The 19399-nt window shown below is 51.4% G+C and overlaps 1 protein-coding gene across 5 annotated transcripts in view; it reads left to right on the top strand.

The window, feature by feature from the left end:
- PPP2R1A (protein phosphatase 2 scaffold subunit Aalpha) overlaps positions 1-19399 on the top strand; it is a 64965-nt gene that overhangs the window by 22279 nt on the left and 23287 nt on the right. For 3 of the 5 annotated variants that reach the window (XM_040632933.1, XM_040632934.1, XM_040632932.1), the window contains exons 4-15: positions 844-1076; positions 2015-2162; positions 2284-2439; positions 4645-4759; positions 4868-4938; positions 5389-5523; positions 10298-10471; positions 10737-10797; positions 11415-11569; positions 12516-12658; positions 15334-15425; positions 16985-17056. In XM_040632933.1, the coding sequence (XP_040488867.1) occupies positions 844-1076; positions 2015-2162; positions 2284-2439; positions 4645-4759; positions 4868-4938; positions 5389-5523; positions 10298-10471; positions 10737-10797; positions 11415-11569; positions 12516-12658; positions 15334-15425; positions 16985-17056 (1555 nt within the window). Of the gene's footprint in view, positions 1-843; positions 1077-2014; positions 2163-2283; positions 2440-4644; positions 4760-4867; positions 4939-5388; positions 5524-10297; positions 10472-10736; positions 10798-11414; positions 11570-12515; positions 12659-15333; positions 15426-15578; positions 16055-16984; positions 17350-19399 lie in introns of those variants that run through there. The other 2 variants (XM_040632931.1, XM_008684778.2) reach the window with 2 other exon arrangements.

Genomic DNA, 19399 nt, shown 5'->3' with positions numbered 1-19399 from the left:
TGCCCGTTTGGGCCCTGGAGGCATTTCCGTGTCTGCTTTCTTCTGCCTTCTACACCTGTCAGGCCATGCTGGACTTCAGACCGCAGATCTCCACACCTTTATTTGAACAGACTAGACTCACTTAAGCCTCCCTCTATTCAGTCAGAAATTGCTGAGTTCCTGCCCTGTCGGAGGAGCTCTGCTGGGCTCTGGGGACATGGTGATGAGCCAGTCAGATGTCCCTAAAGAAGCACGACCCCTCCAGGCTCACAATCCGTAGCCTCAGGTTTGCCAGTCATGTGAGCTCCTGGGGCAGTGGCCTGTCAGAAACCCCAGCCGTGCTCTTAACTGTTGGCAAGCACGGGAACCAGGTGGCCTGGTTTGGATCCTGTCTTGTAGCCAGCACTAGCGTGGGCAAGTTATTTAGCTCGTTGGCCTCAGTTTCCTCTTCTGTAAAATGAAGACCATCACGGGACCTGCTTCATAGAGTCAGCAATGCCACCCCCCCCCCCGCGAAGTCCCACGTTGTGTGACACAGTGACCCTGCTTAGGACACCCAGCAAATAGATGTTCCAGTCAGTAGCCACGATTATCCATGCACTGTGAGGAGCCAGTGACAGCTGTGGCCCTCTGCTCAGAACATGATGAGTAGAATTGTGAGGATCGTGGCCCTCAGTGAAGCTCCTTCAGGGGCCTCTGTGCGAGGTTCTTAGGGCTCTTCCGGAAGGCCTGCTGGGTGAAGGCTGGGATGGAGAGGTCAAGGACGTTTTCTCGGAGGAGATGAGCGGTGAGGGGCATGGGGTGGGGCTTGAGGCTGGGGCCGTGGGGAGGGGACCTGCTGTGACCTTGTGCTCTGTGCCGCAGCCACCCCTGGAGTCGCTGGCCACGGTGGAGGAGACGGTGGTGCGGGATAAGGCGGTGGAGTCCTTGCGGGCCATCTCGCACGAGCACTCACCCTCTGACCTCGAGGCCCACTTCGTGCCCCTGGTGAAGCGGTTGGCGGGCGGCGACTGGTTCACCTCCCGCACCTCGGCTTGTGGCCTCTTCTCTGTCTGCTACCCCCGCGTGTCCAGCGCCGTCAAGGCAGAACTTCGACAGTGAGTCCCAGCCTCCCCTCGGCTTGGACCCCTTCTCTCAGGCTTAGCCCCCGCTCCCCCCCACCCCGCCCCTCAGAGAGCGGTGTCCCCAGGCCTGGTCCAGACACGGCCTCTTGCTCATTTAGGAAATGGAGAAATGATAGCTTCTTCCTCCCATTGGGCATCGTGAGGATTTATAAGAATTACCACATACAAAGTGCTAAGAACAGATCTGGCTCATAAAAGCACTCCACCCGTGAGGTGGGTGCCATCTCGGGCCTGCCCCCTGGTCCAGAACCCTCCCAGATACACTGGCTCACTTTGGCCGCCTCCTCCGCCCTGCTCCCCTTAGGCTTGATAGCCCAGAGAATTCCTTGTCTGTAAGACTCCTCTCCAGGAACAGTGAATGAAAATGCTTCTAATTGGATTAAAATTTCCCGTTAGTATGAGTTTCTTCCCCTCCCTCTGGACTTTGTTCACTCACCAACTCCACAGACCGTTGAGCAGCAAGCCTGGCCCTGAGCTCTGACACGTGACAATACTGGTTTACGGCTGCCCACGTGTGCTTAGAGGTCTGTGTGCATGCGTGCCTCCCCCACGCTCCTGAAAAGTAAAACCCTTGGGGGGCCATGACCAGCATCTTAGCTCAGCAGCTTTATATGGTCAGAACGATACAGTCAGCACCTGCCATTCACTAGCACTTACTGTGTGCAGAGGGGCTGCTCTGCTTTCACACACATTATCTGGTTTAAACCTCATCGTGACCTGGTGCGGTGGGTACTCTCACCGTCAGCTCCATTTTATAGGCCTGGGAAGACTCAGGGCTCATCGTTTGGCCAGGGTCACTCAGGCAAAGCCAAGACTTGTGTGCCTGCAGTCTGTGCTTTCTCCTGTCTGCCTCTGCGTGTTGCTGTGGGATCCGAGGCCTTCCTCCTCCTGAGTCCACTTCCAACCCCCAGGTACTTCCGCAACCTATGCTCAGATGACACCCCCATGGTGCGGCGGGCCGCAGCCTCCAAGCTGGGGGAGTTCGCCAAGGTGCTGGAGCTGGACAATGTCAAGAGTGAGATCATCCCCATGTTCTCCAACCTGGCCTCTGACGAGCAGGTGGGCTCGCCTCCCCAACCCCCTACTCTGTCCCCTTCCTCTGGCAGACTCTGCGTCTAAAAGGGAATCCCAGAGCTAACAGGTCTGTGCTGCCCTCACCCTTCTCTGATCCTCTCCCCAGGACTCGGTGCGGCTGCTGGCGGTGGAGGCATGTGTGAACATCGCCCAGCTACTCCCCCAGGAGGACCTGGAGGCCCTGGTGATGCCCACCCTGCGCCAGGCTGCTGAGGACAAGTCCTGGCGCGTCCGATACATGGTGGCCGACAAGTTCACAGAGGTGGGGACTGTTGACAACTCAGAGCTGGGGAAGCTGGGGCCCTCAGATGGGTAGGGATGGGGCCACACACAGAAGCTGGGTTTTTAGTTAAATCCAACAAATTATTGGGTGTTTGAGCAGTAAGATCTCTGATCAGCTGGCTGGGTCGCACTTCTTATTGCCAGCCCTGGTTGAGTAATAGTCGCAGCTTGAAGTGCTGTGTTGGGAAGGGTTCTGAAGCCAAGTTCAGGTTCTGTGGAGAGCCCCAGAGCAGAGAAGGTAGTATATGTGTGCTCTTGACCTAATGGAACTCTCTTCCTTCTACAAAAGGGAGGGCATAGCCTGTATTAGTTTTGGGGGCTGCCATGACAAAGTACTACAGACTGGGGGTTCTCTATTCCCGCACTGTTCTGGAGGCTATTCCAAGCCTCTTCTTTTTTTTTTTTTTTTTTTTTTTTAAGATTTTATTTACTTATTTATTTAGCAAGAGACAGGGAGAGGGACAAGCAGACTCCTCACTGAGTACAGAGCCCACGGGGCGGGGGGGTGCTCGATCTCAGGACCCTGAGATCATGACCTGAGTCAGAATCAGGAGTCTGACACTTAACTGACTGAGCCGCCCAGGCGCCCCTCCAAGACTTCTTCCTTGACTTGTGGATGGTCTTTTCCCCTGTCTTCACATGGTCTCCCCTCCGTGCATGCCTGCGTCTGAACCTCCCCCTGTTACGAGCTTTCCAGCCATTTTGGACTAGGACCACCTTAATTAGCTCTTTTAAAACCCTGTCTTCAAATGCAGTCAGTTTCTGAGGTACTGAGGGGTTAGGCCTGCAGCACGCGAATTTTGGAGGTACAGTAGATCAGCCCATAGCACAGCTCAGAACTGGTCAGAATGACTCCACCAGGCAGACAGAACAGGGACAAGATCCTAGGACAGTGCCCTTTCCACAGAGACCCAGGTTTGCTTATCCCACCGTCATGTTTGTTGAGCACCAGCTCTTTTTGTGGGTGCTGGGGATCCAGTGAATTCACATTCCCAGCCTCCAAGGAACAGGCAGCCTGAAGGGGAGGGTCCGCTGAGATAGAGGGAAACTGTCGGTGCCAAAGCCGGCAGACCTGCGTGGGCCATTGAGAAGAGGAGGTGGTGCTACAGCTGGTTCTAGAAGATGGGTGGGTGAGAGCTGGCATAGGACCGTGTTCCAGCAAAAGGACAACGTGTACATGGGGCCCTGGGAGTCCAGAACCAGTGCGAGTGAGAACATTCAGGACTTGCTCTTGGGGGCCCCACGTGAGAGCAAGCTGGAGAGAGGCACAGGGTTCGTCTTGGGTGCCGCTGCACCCCGTTGTTCCCTGTTCCTGTGAGTGTGCGTATTTCCGTGGTGTTTGCTGTAAGGACTTGGAGCCTCAGGATAACGTTTCCCAGATGGTCCGTTTCCTGTGAAAATGTTAGCACAGCGCGGCTGCGTGCTGGAGTCTTAGCACCGTGGTTCAAGATGATTCTTCCGTCCTTGGCTTCTGGACAGCATGAACTGGATCATGCTGGGTTTTAGATAAAAGCTCAATGAAGGCACGGATTTTAGATTCAAGCAGTGCTCGGTGCCCAGGAGACACTCAGTAAGTGTCTGTTGTTTAAGGGGCAGCATTTGCCGCAGGTAGCATTAGGCCCTTCAGAGGTTTTGTTTATTGTGTCCTTAACCATGAGCTGCCCTGTGTCCTGCCGGGTCCTCAGGAGCTGGCTCTGCAGCAGCACACAGGTGCCTTCCCTGGCATGCCGCCTTCCCCCTCAGTCTTGATGCGTTTAATTTCATTACAAGAGTAATACAGGGTCGGGTAACCAATTTGAAAAATACAGAAGAGTATAAGTGAAAATTAATATTTAGTATTTAATTAAAATTAATAAATTAAAAAGGAAGAGCCATATCACTAGAATGTTTTTGGATCAGGTAACAGAAAACCCTACCCCCGATAGCTTCAGCAGTAAGGAGACTTGTTACTACAACACCATGTGGTAGGTACTCTGATGGCCCTCATTTTGCTTTTGAGGAAACCAGCTCAGAGAGGCTTGGAGACTTGCCCGGGCTCACCCTGTGGTACTGGGAGTAGATCTCGGCAGTGATTCCCAGGGCCGTGTTCTTCTTACCCTTGTTCTGGTGCCTTTAACTCTGATTCTGGTCTGGTTCACCCAGAGTCTTGCCCAGCCCTCTCACTCTCCCTGCTTTCTGTCTGCAGCTCCAGAAAGCAGTGGGGCCTGAGATCACCAAGACAGACCTGGTGCCTGCCTTCCAGAACCTGATGAAAGACTGTGAGGCCGAGGTGAGGGCCGCAGCCTCCCACAAGGTCAAAGGTTGGTGCTGGCGACTAGAACATAGCAAGTGGGAGGGCGTCCCAGGGGCCCGAGGCAGAACCAGGACATCAGGTCTCACCTTCTTCTGCCTCCCTTCCCCTCCCGCAGAATTCTGTGAAAATCTCTCAGCTGACTGTCGGGAGAATGTGATCATGACCCAGATCTTACCCTGTATCAAGGTAACAGGGAGTTTGGTGGGAGGAATAGGGCAGATCTTAGCCTGTTGTAGAGGAGGGGTGGACATTGGGCTTTATGGACATTCGGAGGCAGACAGTCCCCAGCCTTCTAGCACCGGGCAGTCTTGGTTTGGAAGCCGGTGGGGTCCCTCAGTGCAGCAGAATATGAGGTTTGGGGCTGAGCTTGGAGTGGGAGTGCTTCCCCTCAAAAGTTCAAGAGCTTTGGCCTTAGGGTGGGAGGCTTCTGGGAGCAGGACTCATGGAGCTCTAAGCAGGTGGGACAGGGGAGAAACTGCCTTGTACCTTTGTACCCTAAACCGTCCCTGCTCCGTGAGGTAGAAGGGCAGAAGCAGGCCGGGGCTCAGGCCTCGTAGGAGGTGGGGGTCTGTTTGGTCACTTGCTGCTGCAGGGGTGGTCCTAACCCTGTGGCTCCCCCTTCCTTCTCCCTCCCAGGAGTTGGTGTCAGATGCCAACCAACACGTGAAGTCGGCCCTGGCCTCAGTCATCATGGGCCTCTCCCCCATCCTGGGCAAGGACAACACCATTGAGCACCTCTTGCCCCTCTTCCTGGCTCAGCTGAAGGATGAGGTAAGAGTGCCATGGAAACTCTGAGCTCTGGGCTGGCAGAGGTGATGGGTCAGCCTCTTTCTCAGATTGGCCAGGAGTCTCATAGAATCTTGACAGACACCCAGGTCCTGAATGAGTTGAATACTGGTGGGCACAATGGACTGTGTGTTCACTGATTCCCTTATTAGGCAGTTGTTTTGCATGTCCTTGATCTATGCTGGTTCTTTTTCTGGGTATCAGGGATACCAAAAAAACCTAAGATAGTTGCACTCCTCAGAGACCTTCAGAGACTGACAGTGGAGAGACACAGATGGGCAGTACCATGAGTCCATGATCACATACGTGCTGTGATATGTTCATGTCTTTTAGGATTTAGGCAGAGATGCTGTAACGAAGACCCCAGAATACAGTGGCTTACATAAGAATTTTCTCACAACAGTTCAGAGCTAGGTAGGCCTACACTGGGGGTTAGCCCTGCTGACCTCCACGCTTTCGGATCTGGGACAGCTGCTCTGATTTTCACCACCCCCAGCCGGCATGGAGGCAGAAGGTATTAGACAGCAGGAAGTGTGGTCCTCGTAAGGGCAAGACCCAAAAGAGAGTACCCATCAGTCTGTTTGCACCCGAAACACCCCCTTAGCCAGAGTCAGTCGGGTGACCACACCTTGCTGTTCAGTTGGCCTGGAGCGTGTGCTGGGTGGTGGCTGGACAGGTTGTGGGGTCACAGCCAAGGAAGGAGTTTGGATTTGAACTGTGGGCAGCTGGAGGCACTGGGACAAATCTGGGTGTTCGAAAGGAACCCTGAGGCTACTGTCAAAGAAAGAACGCAGCGGGGAGGCCGGAAGAGGTACAGGGAGACTAAACTGGTGGGAGGGAAGGTCTTGCTGCAAAGATGCGGACAGGACCATGTGGAACGGGGGCGGGGGGCGGGGGGCGGTTTGCAGGCTCCCTGGTTTTTGTCATGGTGACAACCAGGCGGATGGTGAGACAGTTTGCTGGTGTGTGACTTCCATGCTGCCAAAGGCCTCAGTCTCCCTGCCTCCCTGCTCTCCCCGCCCCCCCCGCCCCCCAGCACACCCAGTGCTTACATTTGATCATTTATTTGTATCAGTTGTTGCAATTTAAACCATAATTAATTTTTTTAAATGTTTTTTTATTGTGTTAGTCACCGTACAGTACATCCCCGGTTTTCGATGTGAAGCTTGATGATTCATTGCAATACGTGCCCTCCTTACTACCCATCACCGGTCTATCCCATTCCCCCACCCCCCTCCCCTCTGAAGCCCTCAGTTTGTTTCACATAGTCCATAGTCTCTCATGTTTCATAATTAATTTTTATAATGACTTAAATTTTATGACCCAAGTAAAGTGCTTCACACTCGTGAAGCACTTTTTTTTTTCTTTTATAAGCACGCTTTTTGTAGCTGTGACTTGTTATAATTTGTATTCACTTCTGATGCTTAAATGGGGACAGCTTGGCTGGTGAGAGTCCCTCCAGTTGGCTTTTGTGTCCTTTTAACACGTCACCAGGGTCTCGGGGAGCATTTTGCTTTCTGGTGTCAAGGAGAGATCCACACTGAGCTCGAGTGTGAAGGTGAGCCCGCCGGTGCTAGAACAGTGCCAGAGCCGGATTCTGTGCCGGTTTCACCGTTCGCGAGTGCGGCATGGCCATCATACCGCAGCCGTAGTCTGTCCCAGTGCAGCTTCTCCCGCAAAGAAGAAAAGAGAAAAGCCCATCATGGTTTTCTTGGTGTGAGTTAGGCATCTGGCTTGTAGTTGAGATTTCACTTTTAGATCTGTGATCTTTATGATAAGGTTTATTAACGTGTCCAAATAAAAAGGCCTTTTTCTGGGTATGCCTGAAGTTAAGTGGCGAAAGGCGTTGTATTTGCCCGTCTCTTCTCATGTGTTCAGGGCACTGTGCCTTATGCATCAGGGGCTCAGAGGTGACCTCCCAGGAGCTGGGCAAGGGCCAGCCCCGTCTTTGCAAAGCGTAGGTTCTGGACAGTCCAGGCCTGCTGAGTTAACCCTTCACTGCACACATCTGCTCACTGGGTTTATTGGTTCATTTCAGTGCCTTGTTTGTTGTTGTTGTTGTTGTTTTTGTTTTATGACCAGAATAGTTTCAACAAGGAAATGGTTTTCTGCCCTGCCCGAGGGTAAGTGGTGGTTTGTGGGAAAACCCTCATCTGAGAAAGGCTTCTCCTGTCTCTGGTGTCTGGCTGACATGGAGTCTCAGAATTATATGTGACCTTTTCAGATGCCTCAGCAGGGGTTGCTCGTCAGCTGTGGTCCAGAGTTCCTCCTCTGGGCCTTCGGAGAGGGCTTCCTGACGCTCTGCCGCGGGGAGTGACATGGCAACCGGGGGAAGTAAGCCTGTTGACACAGGAGGCTTGGTTTGGTTCCCGCGCTGCTGCAGGGGCCGTATTCATTTAGGAGGTAGTTTGTTGGGTGCTCGTTTCTTCCTTGTCTCCGGAGGTGAGACTCCCCTGGGTACGTGCGGTATTTTCCATCTTTAGAATTGTGTATGGCTAACCTTCAGGGAAAGGAAAGAGGCCCATTCACTGTCAGGACATTGCCATTCACAGCCCTGGATAGGTGCTAACTCCCTCAGTTCTTCATCGTATTTGAAAACAGGCCAGACTGGGCACGCGGGTCTCCGCACAGTACAGAAAGGCCATCACGATGGTTTTACGTGCATTTCAAATGTTCTTTATCCAAATGAGACCTCGATCCAGTTATTTTCATTTTATTCGAAGAAGAAATTTCCTTCTTTATGTCGGGTGTTGCAGATGCCTTTTATCAAGTGAGGAGTAATGCAAGGCTCGCTCCTCACCCTTCCCAGCCCTGACTCTGACCACATCTTGGTCCGCCCAGTTGACTTGGATCGTCTTCATCACATTCCCCTGGAGTACATTCTGACACACGCACATCCAGACTAACTCGCTTTCCTGGACTGGGGTTAGGGTGGCAGATGGGGCTGTTCCCACTCCAGAAATCTTTCTTAGGAAAGAAAGAATAGGTACAGTCTCTTAACATTATGACAGTTCAGGCTTTTATAAACATCGGGTATAATGTCCCTTTAAGAATAACCACATTGAGGGGTGCTTGCATGGCTCCATCAGTTAAGCATCTGACTCTTGATTATGGCTTAGGTCATGATCTCAGGGTCGTGAGATTGAGCCCTGAGCCCCACCTCAGGCTCCATGCAGGGTGTGGAGCCTGCTTAAGATTCTCTCCCCCCCCCCAAAAAAAAAAAAAAAAAAAAAATTCTCCCCCCCCCCCCAAAAAAAAAAAAAAAAAGAAAAAAAAAAAATCTCTCTCCCCCTCTGCTCCCCTCCCCTGACTCTGTCTCTAAAAAAAAAAAAAGTAGGAAAGAAAAGTTGGCTTAATGTTCAGTCATTTACATGAGTTGACATAATTTATGTAATCAGCATTTCACAAACATCTGAAACCACTCTGTGTGTGAGATTTAAAGCATCTGTCACAGAAAAGATAGATTAAAGTCAGTGAAGGGAAAAGATGGACAGGGGAGACGCGGCGTGAGCTTCCAGGTGTCCTCTCTCGTGCAGTCCTGTGGTCGGAGCTTCACTCTCCCACCGGTGACATGTAACAACACCCACGGTGTGTTGCCAGCCACAGAAGGTCACTGTGCCTTGGTTTCCAGGGATTTCACTGGGGCTTGGTTGCACAGCCAAACTGCCTGGCTGACCTCAGTTTGTCTGCAGGCCCTCGAGAGGGCAAGGTGTTGCTCGGTCCTTGCTGTAGTCACGTTGTTAGCATAGTATCTGGCACAGCCCTTGTCTCCCAGGTAACCACAAAGATACTGTCACCAGACACGCTGTTCCAGGGGCTTCGAGATCTCCCAGAAGCTGGTCAGGGGCCCAACCCTTGTTTGGAATGTGCCTAGTTTGGGCAACCTGGACCTGCTGAGTTAACCCTTTATTGCAAAGCACGCTTGTTTACTTGGTTCACTGCTCCGTTTCTCACTTGGTTCAAGTTGGAACTACTCGTGATGTCTGCCATCTAGGAATATGTGATTTGAGACAAGGATCTAGTAGGGCTTCTGTTTTAATTACTAAGAACTGATTGTGTTTATGTGCCTTTCCTTACAAGTTGTTCACTGCTTTATGGAAGCAGGTGGGGCACGTGTGTGTGTTTGTGTACGTGTATAGTAACGTGTGTGTGTGTGCATATATAGTGGATCAGTGCTCATAATCCTGGTAGTCAGCAGGCAACTCAAAAATATTTCCTTATTCCTTTGTGCATTGTTTTAGCACCTGCTCTGGGTGCTGGAGACAAGGATGAATGAGACGTGCTCCTTAACTGAGCTCAGAGACTAGCAGGGAGAATAGAAGTCACAGAAGTGATACTAATGAGCTCCCCACACCTCAGGCCTCTCGTGGATCAGACACCAACAGGCGCTTTAATGACCTCACCCACCCTCGAGGCTAGATGCGTGCTTCCCTGTCACAGATCAATAGCCAAGGAGGTACTGTCCCTGGCTCCCAGCTGGCTCCCAGCAGAGGGAATGTGACCCCGTCGCTTTTTTCCAGAGCACCGTATTTCTGCAGTGATTCCTGTAGTTTCTTCAAAACGACTGACGTGTCTTGTGCTCTCTGGTGAGATTTGAAAAGCTGCCTCCCTAATAACCCATGTTGCTTGCTCAGGAGGAGCTGGGCAGGGCGGTAACAGGCTCTTAGGAAGAGCGGCTTCTACGGACTTGATGCGGCGCAACTCTCTCAGCCCTCTTCTGGGCCAGGTCCATCTCCTCAGACCCCCGTCTTCTCCTCAGTGCCCGGAGGTGCGGCTGAACATCATCTCCAACCTGGACTGCGTGAACGAGGTGATCGGCATCCGGCAGCTGTCCCAGTCCCTGCTGCCCGCCATTGTGGAGCTGGCTGAAGACGCCAAGTGGCGAGTGCGGCTGGCCATCATTGAGTACATGCCCCTGCTGGCTGGACAGCTGGTGAGTGAAGTGGCCTCGTGGGCAGTGTGTCCAGGGCTGTGACAGTGTCACTGGGGCCTGTGCGGGCTCTCTGGGGAGTAGGAGGAAGGGGCACGGGGAATGGGATTCTAAAGGTGAGTAGACTTTAGTTAGAAAAGAGAAGGGAGAGGCGCCCCCCACGTGAAGCTGAGAAATAATCCCCTGTGTTTGGGTGGGTCTGTTTCCCTGGGGTATGGCTGGAACCTACCTAGTCTCCCTCGATTCCTTAACCTTTTTCCTCCTGCAGGGGGTGGAGTTCTTTGATGAGAAGCTCAACTCCTTGTGCATGGCCTGGCTCGTGGATCATGGTGCGTCTCCAGCGGGATGGGGGGGGGGTGCTGGTGCTCCAGGAAGGGTACATGGGCATTGGCTGGGGCCGGGAGGGTGCGGAGTCACTCGTCCAGGCCAGCTGCTGCTTATGTGGATCAGCTCCTTTGCTTTCTAGAATCCTGGAGAAGTGCAGAATGGGAGGGAGACAGAGCAGATCCCGTAGGGGCGGCCTGGTAGAGTGGAGAGAGAGAGAGAGTGAGGGCCGCTGGGCAGATGGCCTGGCATCCTGCCCCTGGCTGTGGAAGCTCAGGCACACTCCTTTGTGAAACGGGGCTTCTCAGTCTTTCAGGACCAACGTGAGAACTGCTCGTTTTCACTGACAGGTAAAAATTAAAGTTAACATTTGTCTGTATCAGCACCGTTCCAAGTATTACTAAATGATTTGCTTGGGCGGATCACTTCTTAGAGCTGCAGTTTGCCCATCTGTAAGAGGAGGCCAATAGTGAATCCTGTGTCTGGAGCCATTGGAAGATAGCCTACCTTCAGCACATAGCGAACCCTTTGGTTCACCTGCGGCCTCGTCCCTAGGTGTGCGAGTGACTGCTACTGCCTGCCTGCTCAGTCCTTCACCTCCTGAATCCCTGCCCTTTTGCAGTCTATGCCATCCGCGAGGCGGCCACCAGCAACCTGAAGAAGCTGGTGGAGAAATTTGGGAAGGAGTGGGCCCATGCCACTATCATCCCCAAGGTCTTGGCCATGTCTGGGGACCCCAACTACCTGCACCGTATGACTACGCTCTTCTGCATCAATGTGAGCGCCCCCACCTGCCCACTGGCCTGTGCCCGGGGACCGGGAGTACCTGGGAGAGGAGGGATGGCGGGGATCCTAAGGAAGATGGCTGGCTTGGGAGTGGGGACATGGTGGTTTGGGTGCGGCAGGGATGAGTCCCTGAGGAACTACAGGCCAGGGGTGGGGACCTGCATGGTGGGAACCCCAGGACTGGGGAGGCTTGGCCTGCCGAACAGTGACTGCCAGCCTTTCTGAGCATCCCTTTCCTCCACAAAGTGTATGCGTATTTTTGTTTATGATAGTTGGTTTCGTGTGCGGGCTCTGGAGCCAGACCTACTCTTTAATTCTAGCTCTGCTGTATATTAGTCACGGACCTTGGGACATTTCCTAACTGTTCAGTGCTTTAGTTTTCTTACCAGTAGAGCAAGGATGCTGGTAGTGGAAGTACTCACGAGGTGGTGAAGATTAATCTGGCCATACAGGCGAAGGGCTTAGAGCAGTTATGTTATATGGAGCAAGGGCCCCTTTCTGTTCATTTAAATAAACCATACACCTAGCTAGAAATTAAAAGATAGAATTTAAAAACATATAAGTAGAACTGAGGGTTCTGATGATTTCTTTGCACATCTCACTTTGGAGACCATCGCACTAAGGAAGGCATCCCAAGGGTTAGGAATCGAGCCCACCCCAGAAGATACAGAGAATTTTGAGGATGGGGAAATGGGACCAGGACAGTCTGGGCTGGGGGTTTCCAGGACAAGGAGACAGTGGTATTAGGGCGTTAGGAAGGCGTTAGTGGAGATGGTAGTTTCAGGCGAATCAGCTGATCCCAGGGTAGGTGAACCTGTATTGCTCAGTGTCACCCTCAGGCCTGATGATCAGTGAAGTGGCCTGGTCAGAGGAAGGGGGAAATGGGAGTTAGCCATGAACTTCGTATAATCACCCCTCTCTCACCCACCGCCCCCAGGTGCTGTCTGAGGTCTGTGGGCAGGACATCACCACCAAGCACATGCTGCCTACAGTCCTGCGTATGGCTGGGGACCCTGTCGCCAATGTCCGCTTCAATGTGGCCAAGTCCCTACAGAAGATAGGGCCTATCCTGGACAACAGGTGAGGCTTGGATCCTCCCTCGCACACTGGTGGGGCTGGTTCTAGGCATGCTAATCTTTGACTTTGGAAGTTGGAGCCTAGGGTTTGAGACCCAGTGTGTCTCTTCGCTTGCTGTGTGAACTTGGCCTATGTCTTCACCTTCCCAAGATCTTAGTTTCCTCAAATGTGGAGTGAGAATTCCCATGGCCTGTCTCATAGTGGGAGGGGACAGTGGGGTGGCAGTTCTGTATACTAGTAGCAACACGTTAGAAAATGAAACGAACAAATATAAATTATTTTTGTATGTGTATGTAATTTGTTATTGCCCCCGAATCATCAAATACTGAGGAATAAATTTAATGAAAGATGTAAACATCTTTAGTGAAAACTATAAAACATTGCTTTGAGAAATTAAAGAGCTACTTAATATTCATGGATGGGATGGTTCCCCAAATTTATGTATGGATTCATTATAATCTCAGTCTTAGCAGATTCTTTTTTTTTTTTTTTTAAGATTTTATTTATTTATTTGACAGAGTGTGAGACAGCGAGAGAGGGAACACAAGCAGGGAGAGTGAGAGAGGGAGAAGCAGGCTTCCTGCTCAGCAAGGAGCCTGATGTGGGCCTCGATCCCAGGACCCCAGGATCATGACCCGAGCCGAAGGCAGATGCCTAACGACTGAGCCACGCAGGCGCCCCAGTCTTAGCAGATTCTTTATGGAAAATTTGACAAGTTGGTTCTGAAGTTAACATGGAAATGAAAAGATCTAGAGTAGCAAAGGTGGTCCTAAAGAAGAAAAAAGTTAGAAGACTTCTGCTAGATACCAAGACTTACGACTCCACAGTAATTAAAAAGTGAGGTCTTGGCACAATGTAGCCCAATGAAACAGAATCGGGCACAGAAACAGACCTGTGTATATGTAACAGTAGGTGCCACTGCAGTTCAGGAGAGAAATGTAGGTGTTTTCATGGATGGGTCCACCTGGGTCAGTTGGATATGCGTGTGGGGAGTGGGGGAGGCCTCCCACTTCAGAGCGTAAGCAAATTAGAGATAACAGACCAGAATCAGAAAAATAAAAAAATGAAGATTCTGGAAGAAAACAGGACAACATCTTTAAGACATGCAAAGATTTGTTTAAATTGCTCAGATTTGTTAAATAGCTCCCCATGGGAAAAGGCTAATGAGTTCACCTTGAGTAAAAGAACTTCATTGGCAGAGAACATTATGAGAGTCAAATGGGGAGCCACTGATGGGGAGGATGTATTTGTAATACATATTTTTGACAAAGGACTGACTCCTCCAGGGTACTTTCCCACTAAACAATAAGGCAAACGCCCAAGAAAGAGACGAGCAAAACCCAAGTTGAACAGGCACTTCCAAAAGAAGATCTCCTCGTGGCCGATATGCACGGGACAGGGTGCTCAGCATTATCAGCCATTGGGAAATTGTAAATGAAAAGACACCCCAGGGGGCACCTGGGTGGCTCACTTGGTTTAGCATCTGCCTTCTGCTCAGGTCATGATCCTGGGGTCTTGGGTTCGAGCCCCTCAGTGGGGAGCCTGCTTCTCCCTCTCCCTGCCCCCACTTGTGCTCTCTCTCGCTATCTCTCTCTCAAATAAATAAATAAAACCTTTAAAAAAGAAAAGAAAAGGACACCCCAGAATGGCTGACCTTAAAAAAACTCAGGGTCATTTGGTGTTGGTAGAACGGCTGGAGTTCTCATACACAGCAGGTGGGGCTGTAAGTGGCAAATGGGTACAGTCACTCTGAAAACGGGTAGAATCTAGTGAAGCTAAGGCTACGTACACCATGAGCCGGCACAGCGTGTCGGTTCCTGGGCATACAGCCAAGAGAAGTGAGTGCTTACTTCTAGCAAAAGGACGTTTGTGGTGGCTTGCTTCATGTTAGCGATGACCTGGCAACAGCCCAAGTGCCTGTCCACGGTACAGCGGATAAATTGTGGTTTGTTCCTACAATGGGAACAGCGATGAAGACTCTTGCCCTGCTTAACACAGATGATTCTCACCAACCTCACGTTCAGTGAGAAGCCAGACCCATAGTCTGTGATTCCATGTATATCAGGTTCAAAAATAGGCAAAACAGATCTAGAAGTAAGAATGGTAGTTGTATGGGGCAGAGGAACAGTTTGTTAACTGGAAGGGGACGTGCCTTCATTTCCCGCAGACACCTGACTTCCGGTGTGCGTAGATTTCCTAGGGCCTCCTATCCGAGAGCAGATAATCCCCTTGGCTCCCATCAGGCCGGGTTCTTCTCCTGTGGCACTTGGCACTTCTCTGTGACTCGTGGTCAGTTTGGTCTGTCTTCCTCCTAGCCCGGGCTCTGCGTGGGCAAGAGTCAGGTGTTGGGTTTACCGCTCTACTCACACTTAATGCAAAATAGGCCTCAGTAAATCTGTTAAATAAAGACATCATTTGCTGAGCCTCAGAGACTTGAGGGTTTGTTATTTTGTATCCCACGTTCCCAGACTGTCTGACCTCCCTTTGTCTGTTCTGGACCCCGAGACCTCTGTTCTAGTTTGTTAGACCTCCAGCCTGCAAAGTAATTTCATCTCTGGGCTCACGTGCCATTGTGGGTTCATATACGAACCCGTCCTTGCCCAGGAGCCCTCTGCCTGCCTCGCGCACCCCTCCCAGCTTGGCTCACCCCTTCCCTTACATTCCCTTTCTCCTTCCAGCACACTGCAGAGCGAAGTCAAGCCCATCCTAGAGAAGCTGACCCAGGACCAGGACGTGGATGTCAAATACTTTGCCCAGGAAGCTCTGACTGGTAAGGCGTTACTCGGAGACCCCATCAGGAGGGTGGTCTGCAAGGATGGGCCTAGGCCTGAGAACAGCAGCTCCTGGGAGGGGGATATGCAGGAGCAGTTGTGGGCAGAGGGCTAGCTGTGGTTCTGACTCCCGCCTGTTCCTGTTCCCCCAGTTCTGTCTCTCGCCTGATGCTGGAAGAGGAGCCAACGCCGGCCTCTGGTGTCCACCCTCCCCCCTCCCCCCCAGGTCCCTTCCTCGGGGAGACAGTGGGGGGACTTTGGCTGTCACTCCCTGTGCATGGTCTGACCCCAGGCCCTTTCCCTCAGCACGGTTCTTCCTCTCCCCAGCTGGGAATCCGACTTCCCACTGTCCACCTCCCAAGAGGCTTGGGGAAGCACAGGTGGGACAGGGCAGTGACCCTGGGAGGAAGGGGCCACTTCTGCCCGCAGGGGAGAGATGTGAGCATCCCGGGTCACTGGCTCCTGCTGCTGTAATGGGGACCCCCTACCCCATCTACTTCTCCACCTCCTTTCTCCCTTCCTTCCTTCCTCTCCCCCTCCCCCTCAGTGGTTTTTTTTTGTGTCAACTGTGCCGTTTTTATTTTATTCCTGTTTTCCCTTTTCACAGAGAAATAAAGGTCTAGAAATAGCTGGTCCTCTGGTTTTAGTCAATAGCATGGAGGAGGGGTGCCACAGCAGGAGTGTAGCTGGCCTCCAGGGGAGAGGGTTTGTGAGGTTTCTGGCCAGGAGAGTCCTGTGGTGCAGCTTAGTTTAACAGACATTAGTCGAGTATGTGGTGGTTCAGAGCAGGTGCCTTGGAGCAAGACTGCCTGGGTCCAGATCCTAGTTCTTTTAGTTAATGGCTGTGTGACCTTGAGTAGGTTACCCAGTTTCTCTCACTCAGTTTTGTTCTTTGTAAAATGGGGATAACGATAGAAGCTAAATCACAGCGTGAAGACTAAATGAGTTAATACGTATAAAGTGGGTAATTGTGCTGCATGGCACGTGAGAAGCAGTCAGTCGGGGTCAGCTATAACTTCCTGGAGAGCCCCCCTGTGGATCAGGCCCTGTCCCTGAGGAAGTCCCAGGAAAATCAGGGCTATAACAGAGAATGGGAAGGGGACTGGCAAGATGGAAGCCATTGTCCCTCAATGTCTGTTCTCCCATTTCTTCACTAATTAATAGAGACACTGTGATTTGTAGCTGCGCACATGTCTGCCTGGCTTCAAGGCATTTTCCCAGGTCTCTTGACATTCGGTGTGGCGTTGTGACTAAATTCTCGCCAATAACATCTGAGCAGAAGAGGTGTGTGCTGCTTCTAGGAAGTGTTCCTAAGGAAGAGGATATATGCCCCCTGCTTGTCCTTCTTCCTGCACTCTGGACTGTAGACCAGGTGGCTGGAGTGGGAGCAGCCATCTTGGGCCAGGAAGTGATCTTAGGAGCATAGGCCCAGCAAGGTGGCAGAACAAGATAAGAGGAGCCTGGGTCCCTGATGCTGAGAAAACCCACACCAGTATTGGTTACCTGGGAGAGTTAAACTGTTTGAGTGACTGTTCATTTGGGGTTTCATCACTTGCAGGTCACCCGAATTCTAACTGGTGCAGGGGCCAAAGAGCCCCGGAGAGAGGAGCAGGAGACTTAGTGGATGGTGGTACGTGTAAGGTTTCACAAAGGACGTGATACTGAGTGAAATATTGCTCAGCAGGGTGGAGGGGAAATTGGCACTGGGTGGCAAAGTGATTTTACCAGCTCAGGCCTCATGTTCCTCAGTCCCTACTGATTGTGAGGCCCAGCTGAGTCCTGGGGGATGAGGGTGAAGGAGATCCTGTTCCTCCCATTATTGGCTTATGTTAGTTTCATAAGAGAAGGATCTGTGGTTGGTCCCCCACCCCGCACCCAACACAAATGTACCATACTTTCCTAGGATATAAATATTTGAAGGACTCACTGAGTGAAGAATTGATGAGGTCGGGAGGTGGGGGCAGTATGGTCACTCTCTGCTTGATGAATGTTCAAGTTCAGTTGGCAGTCTACCACTAATTGCTGAAAGAACATTCAAGTGAATGCTCCATCGTGTTTCATTTATATTTTACTGGATAACAACCCACCCCAAAAAATGAGTGATTTAAAACAATGAAAATGTATCACTCCTAAAAATGCTGCAGTCTGGGCTCACCTCAGTTGGAAGATCCTCTGCTCCATATGGTATCTCCTGGGGCTGGAATGTTCAAGACAACTTCTTCACCCCCATGTCTGGGAGTACCACCCAGCTGAGGCCTGGTATAGCATCTTTCACTGTGGCCTCTCCAGGGTGGCTGGATCTCTTTATATCATGGCTTATGGTTCCAAAGCAGTTTCCAAGAGAACAAGTCCCAGTTCACAAGTACTTTCAAACTTGCATTACAAGCTGAAACAAGTCACGTGGCCAAGCCCAGAGTCAGTGCAGGAGGGGACCTCGCAAGATGTGAAAACCTAGAGATGTGGTTCATCTGTGGTTCACAGATGCTGGTGTGACCGCCACACGTGGTCCAGAGAGAAACTTTGGGTTCCATCTTAGCTCCGCTACAGACAGGTGGAGGCATCAACAGCGGAAGGAGATGAGGCTGATCACAGGGTGTATAGAGCATTTGGGGCAAGCTGAAGATTTAAACTTTACCCTGGAAGCCAGAGCAGCCACAGGGGTTTTTGGTAAAGGACTGACAGTATCAGAATTGAAGGGGGACACCTGAGTCCGGGAGACCTGGGAGGATATGGTCTAAGTAAGAGAGGAGTTTTGAGCTGGAGGCAGGTGCCATGGAGTTGGGGAGGTTGTAGGTAAAAAGGGAAGCAAAACTTCGCAAGGAGACAGATTGGGACTTGGTGACACCTGGATAGGGGAATAAAGGGAAGGATGCAGTCATCTTGGCAACCAGGATTCAAGTCTTCGAGACTCACCACCTGCTCCTCCCTGGGAAAGGATTGCTCCTGCTAACCCACACGTGCTTCAACACCTCCAACCTTTCACGTGTGACATGAACCTCTACCTGGAAAGCTTTCCCCCCTCGCTTCTTGGGAAACAGAAGTTAGTACAGAGAGTAGGTAAAGAGGTAGAGTGGTGTAGGTGAGCGTGGAGAAGTATGTAGGGGCCAGATCTTGAAGAGCCTCCAAATACTGCAAAGGGATTGAATGTGAAGGGACAAGATCGAGTAAGACTCGCAGTGGGGGGTGGGGATCCCTCCAGGGTCCGATGAGGTCAGAGTGCTGGGGAGGAGGCTGGAATGATGGCCCTAGGGGGCAAGGGCAGGGCCTCCGCTGGGTCTGGGGCTGAGGAGAGTAGGCAGAGAGATTGAGGAGGTGTACCTGAGGCCACTTCTGCTTTTCAAACCCACGGAAGTTACAAAAGAAGCAGCTGGAAGGAAGGCCCTGTTGCTCCCCTCAGATTAATCAAAACGTGATGTTTCAACACATGCCTTGTCATCAGCCCTCCTGTCTCGAGGAAATCCACACTCCAGCCACTCCCTTGAGTTCTTCCCTGTCCAGCTGTGTTTTTCAGATGAGGACACAGACCCAGAGTGTGTTGGGTGTCTGATGTGGGCGCTTACGGACTTAACAGATCAGAACACAGCAAATCTGTCCCAGAAGAAAAAGATGCCCTAATTTCCTCTGGTAGCTTAAGATCCTTTTAGGGCCCAGCCAAGGACGGTAGGTGGCCCTACCAGCTAGATGAGAAGAAGCAGGGCATGACTGGCCTTATAGGAAATATGAGTCCTAATCTCTTAACCATGATGCAAAATGTAGAAATCCATGGTAAGCTTTTTAATGAGTCATTGGGGGCAAAACCTCACCTGACCTGAACTACTATAGTAGCAAAACCCAACTTGGACTTCAGAGTTTTTATCCCTCTTGCATGGAATGCACATCACAGCCAGAAATATCTGTGTCTTAGGAATATATGAATGTATTCAATTAGTAATCAAAAGACTGCACAAAAGTCCAGGCCCATATGGCTTCAGTG

The sequence above is a fragment of the Ursus maritimus genome, unplaced genomic scaffold (assembly GCF_017311325.1).
Source record: "Ursus maritimus isolate PB19 unplaced genomic scaffold, ASM1731132v1 scaffold_19, whole genome shotgun sequence".
NCBI classification, from domain to species: Eukaryota; Metazoa; Chordata; class Mammalia; order Carnivora; family Ursidae; genus Ursus; species Ursus maritimus.
The sequence above is the reverse complement of the archived record's forward strand: the minus strand, read 5'-3'. Positions and strand labels throughout refer to the sequence as shown.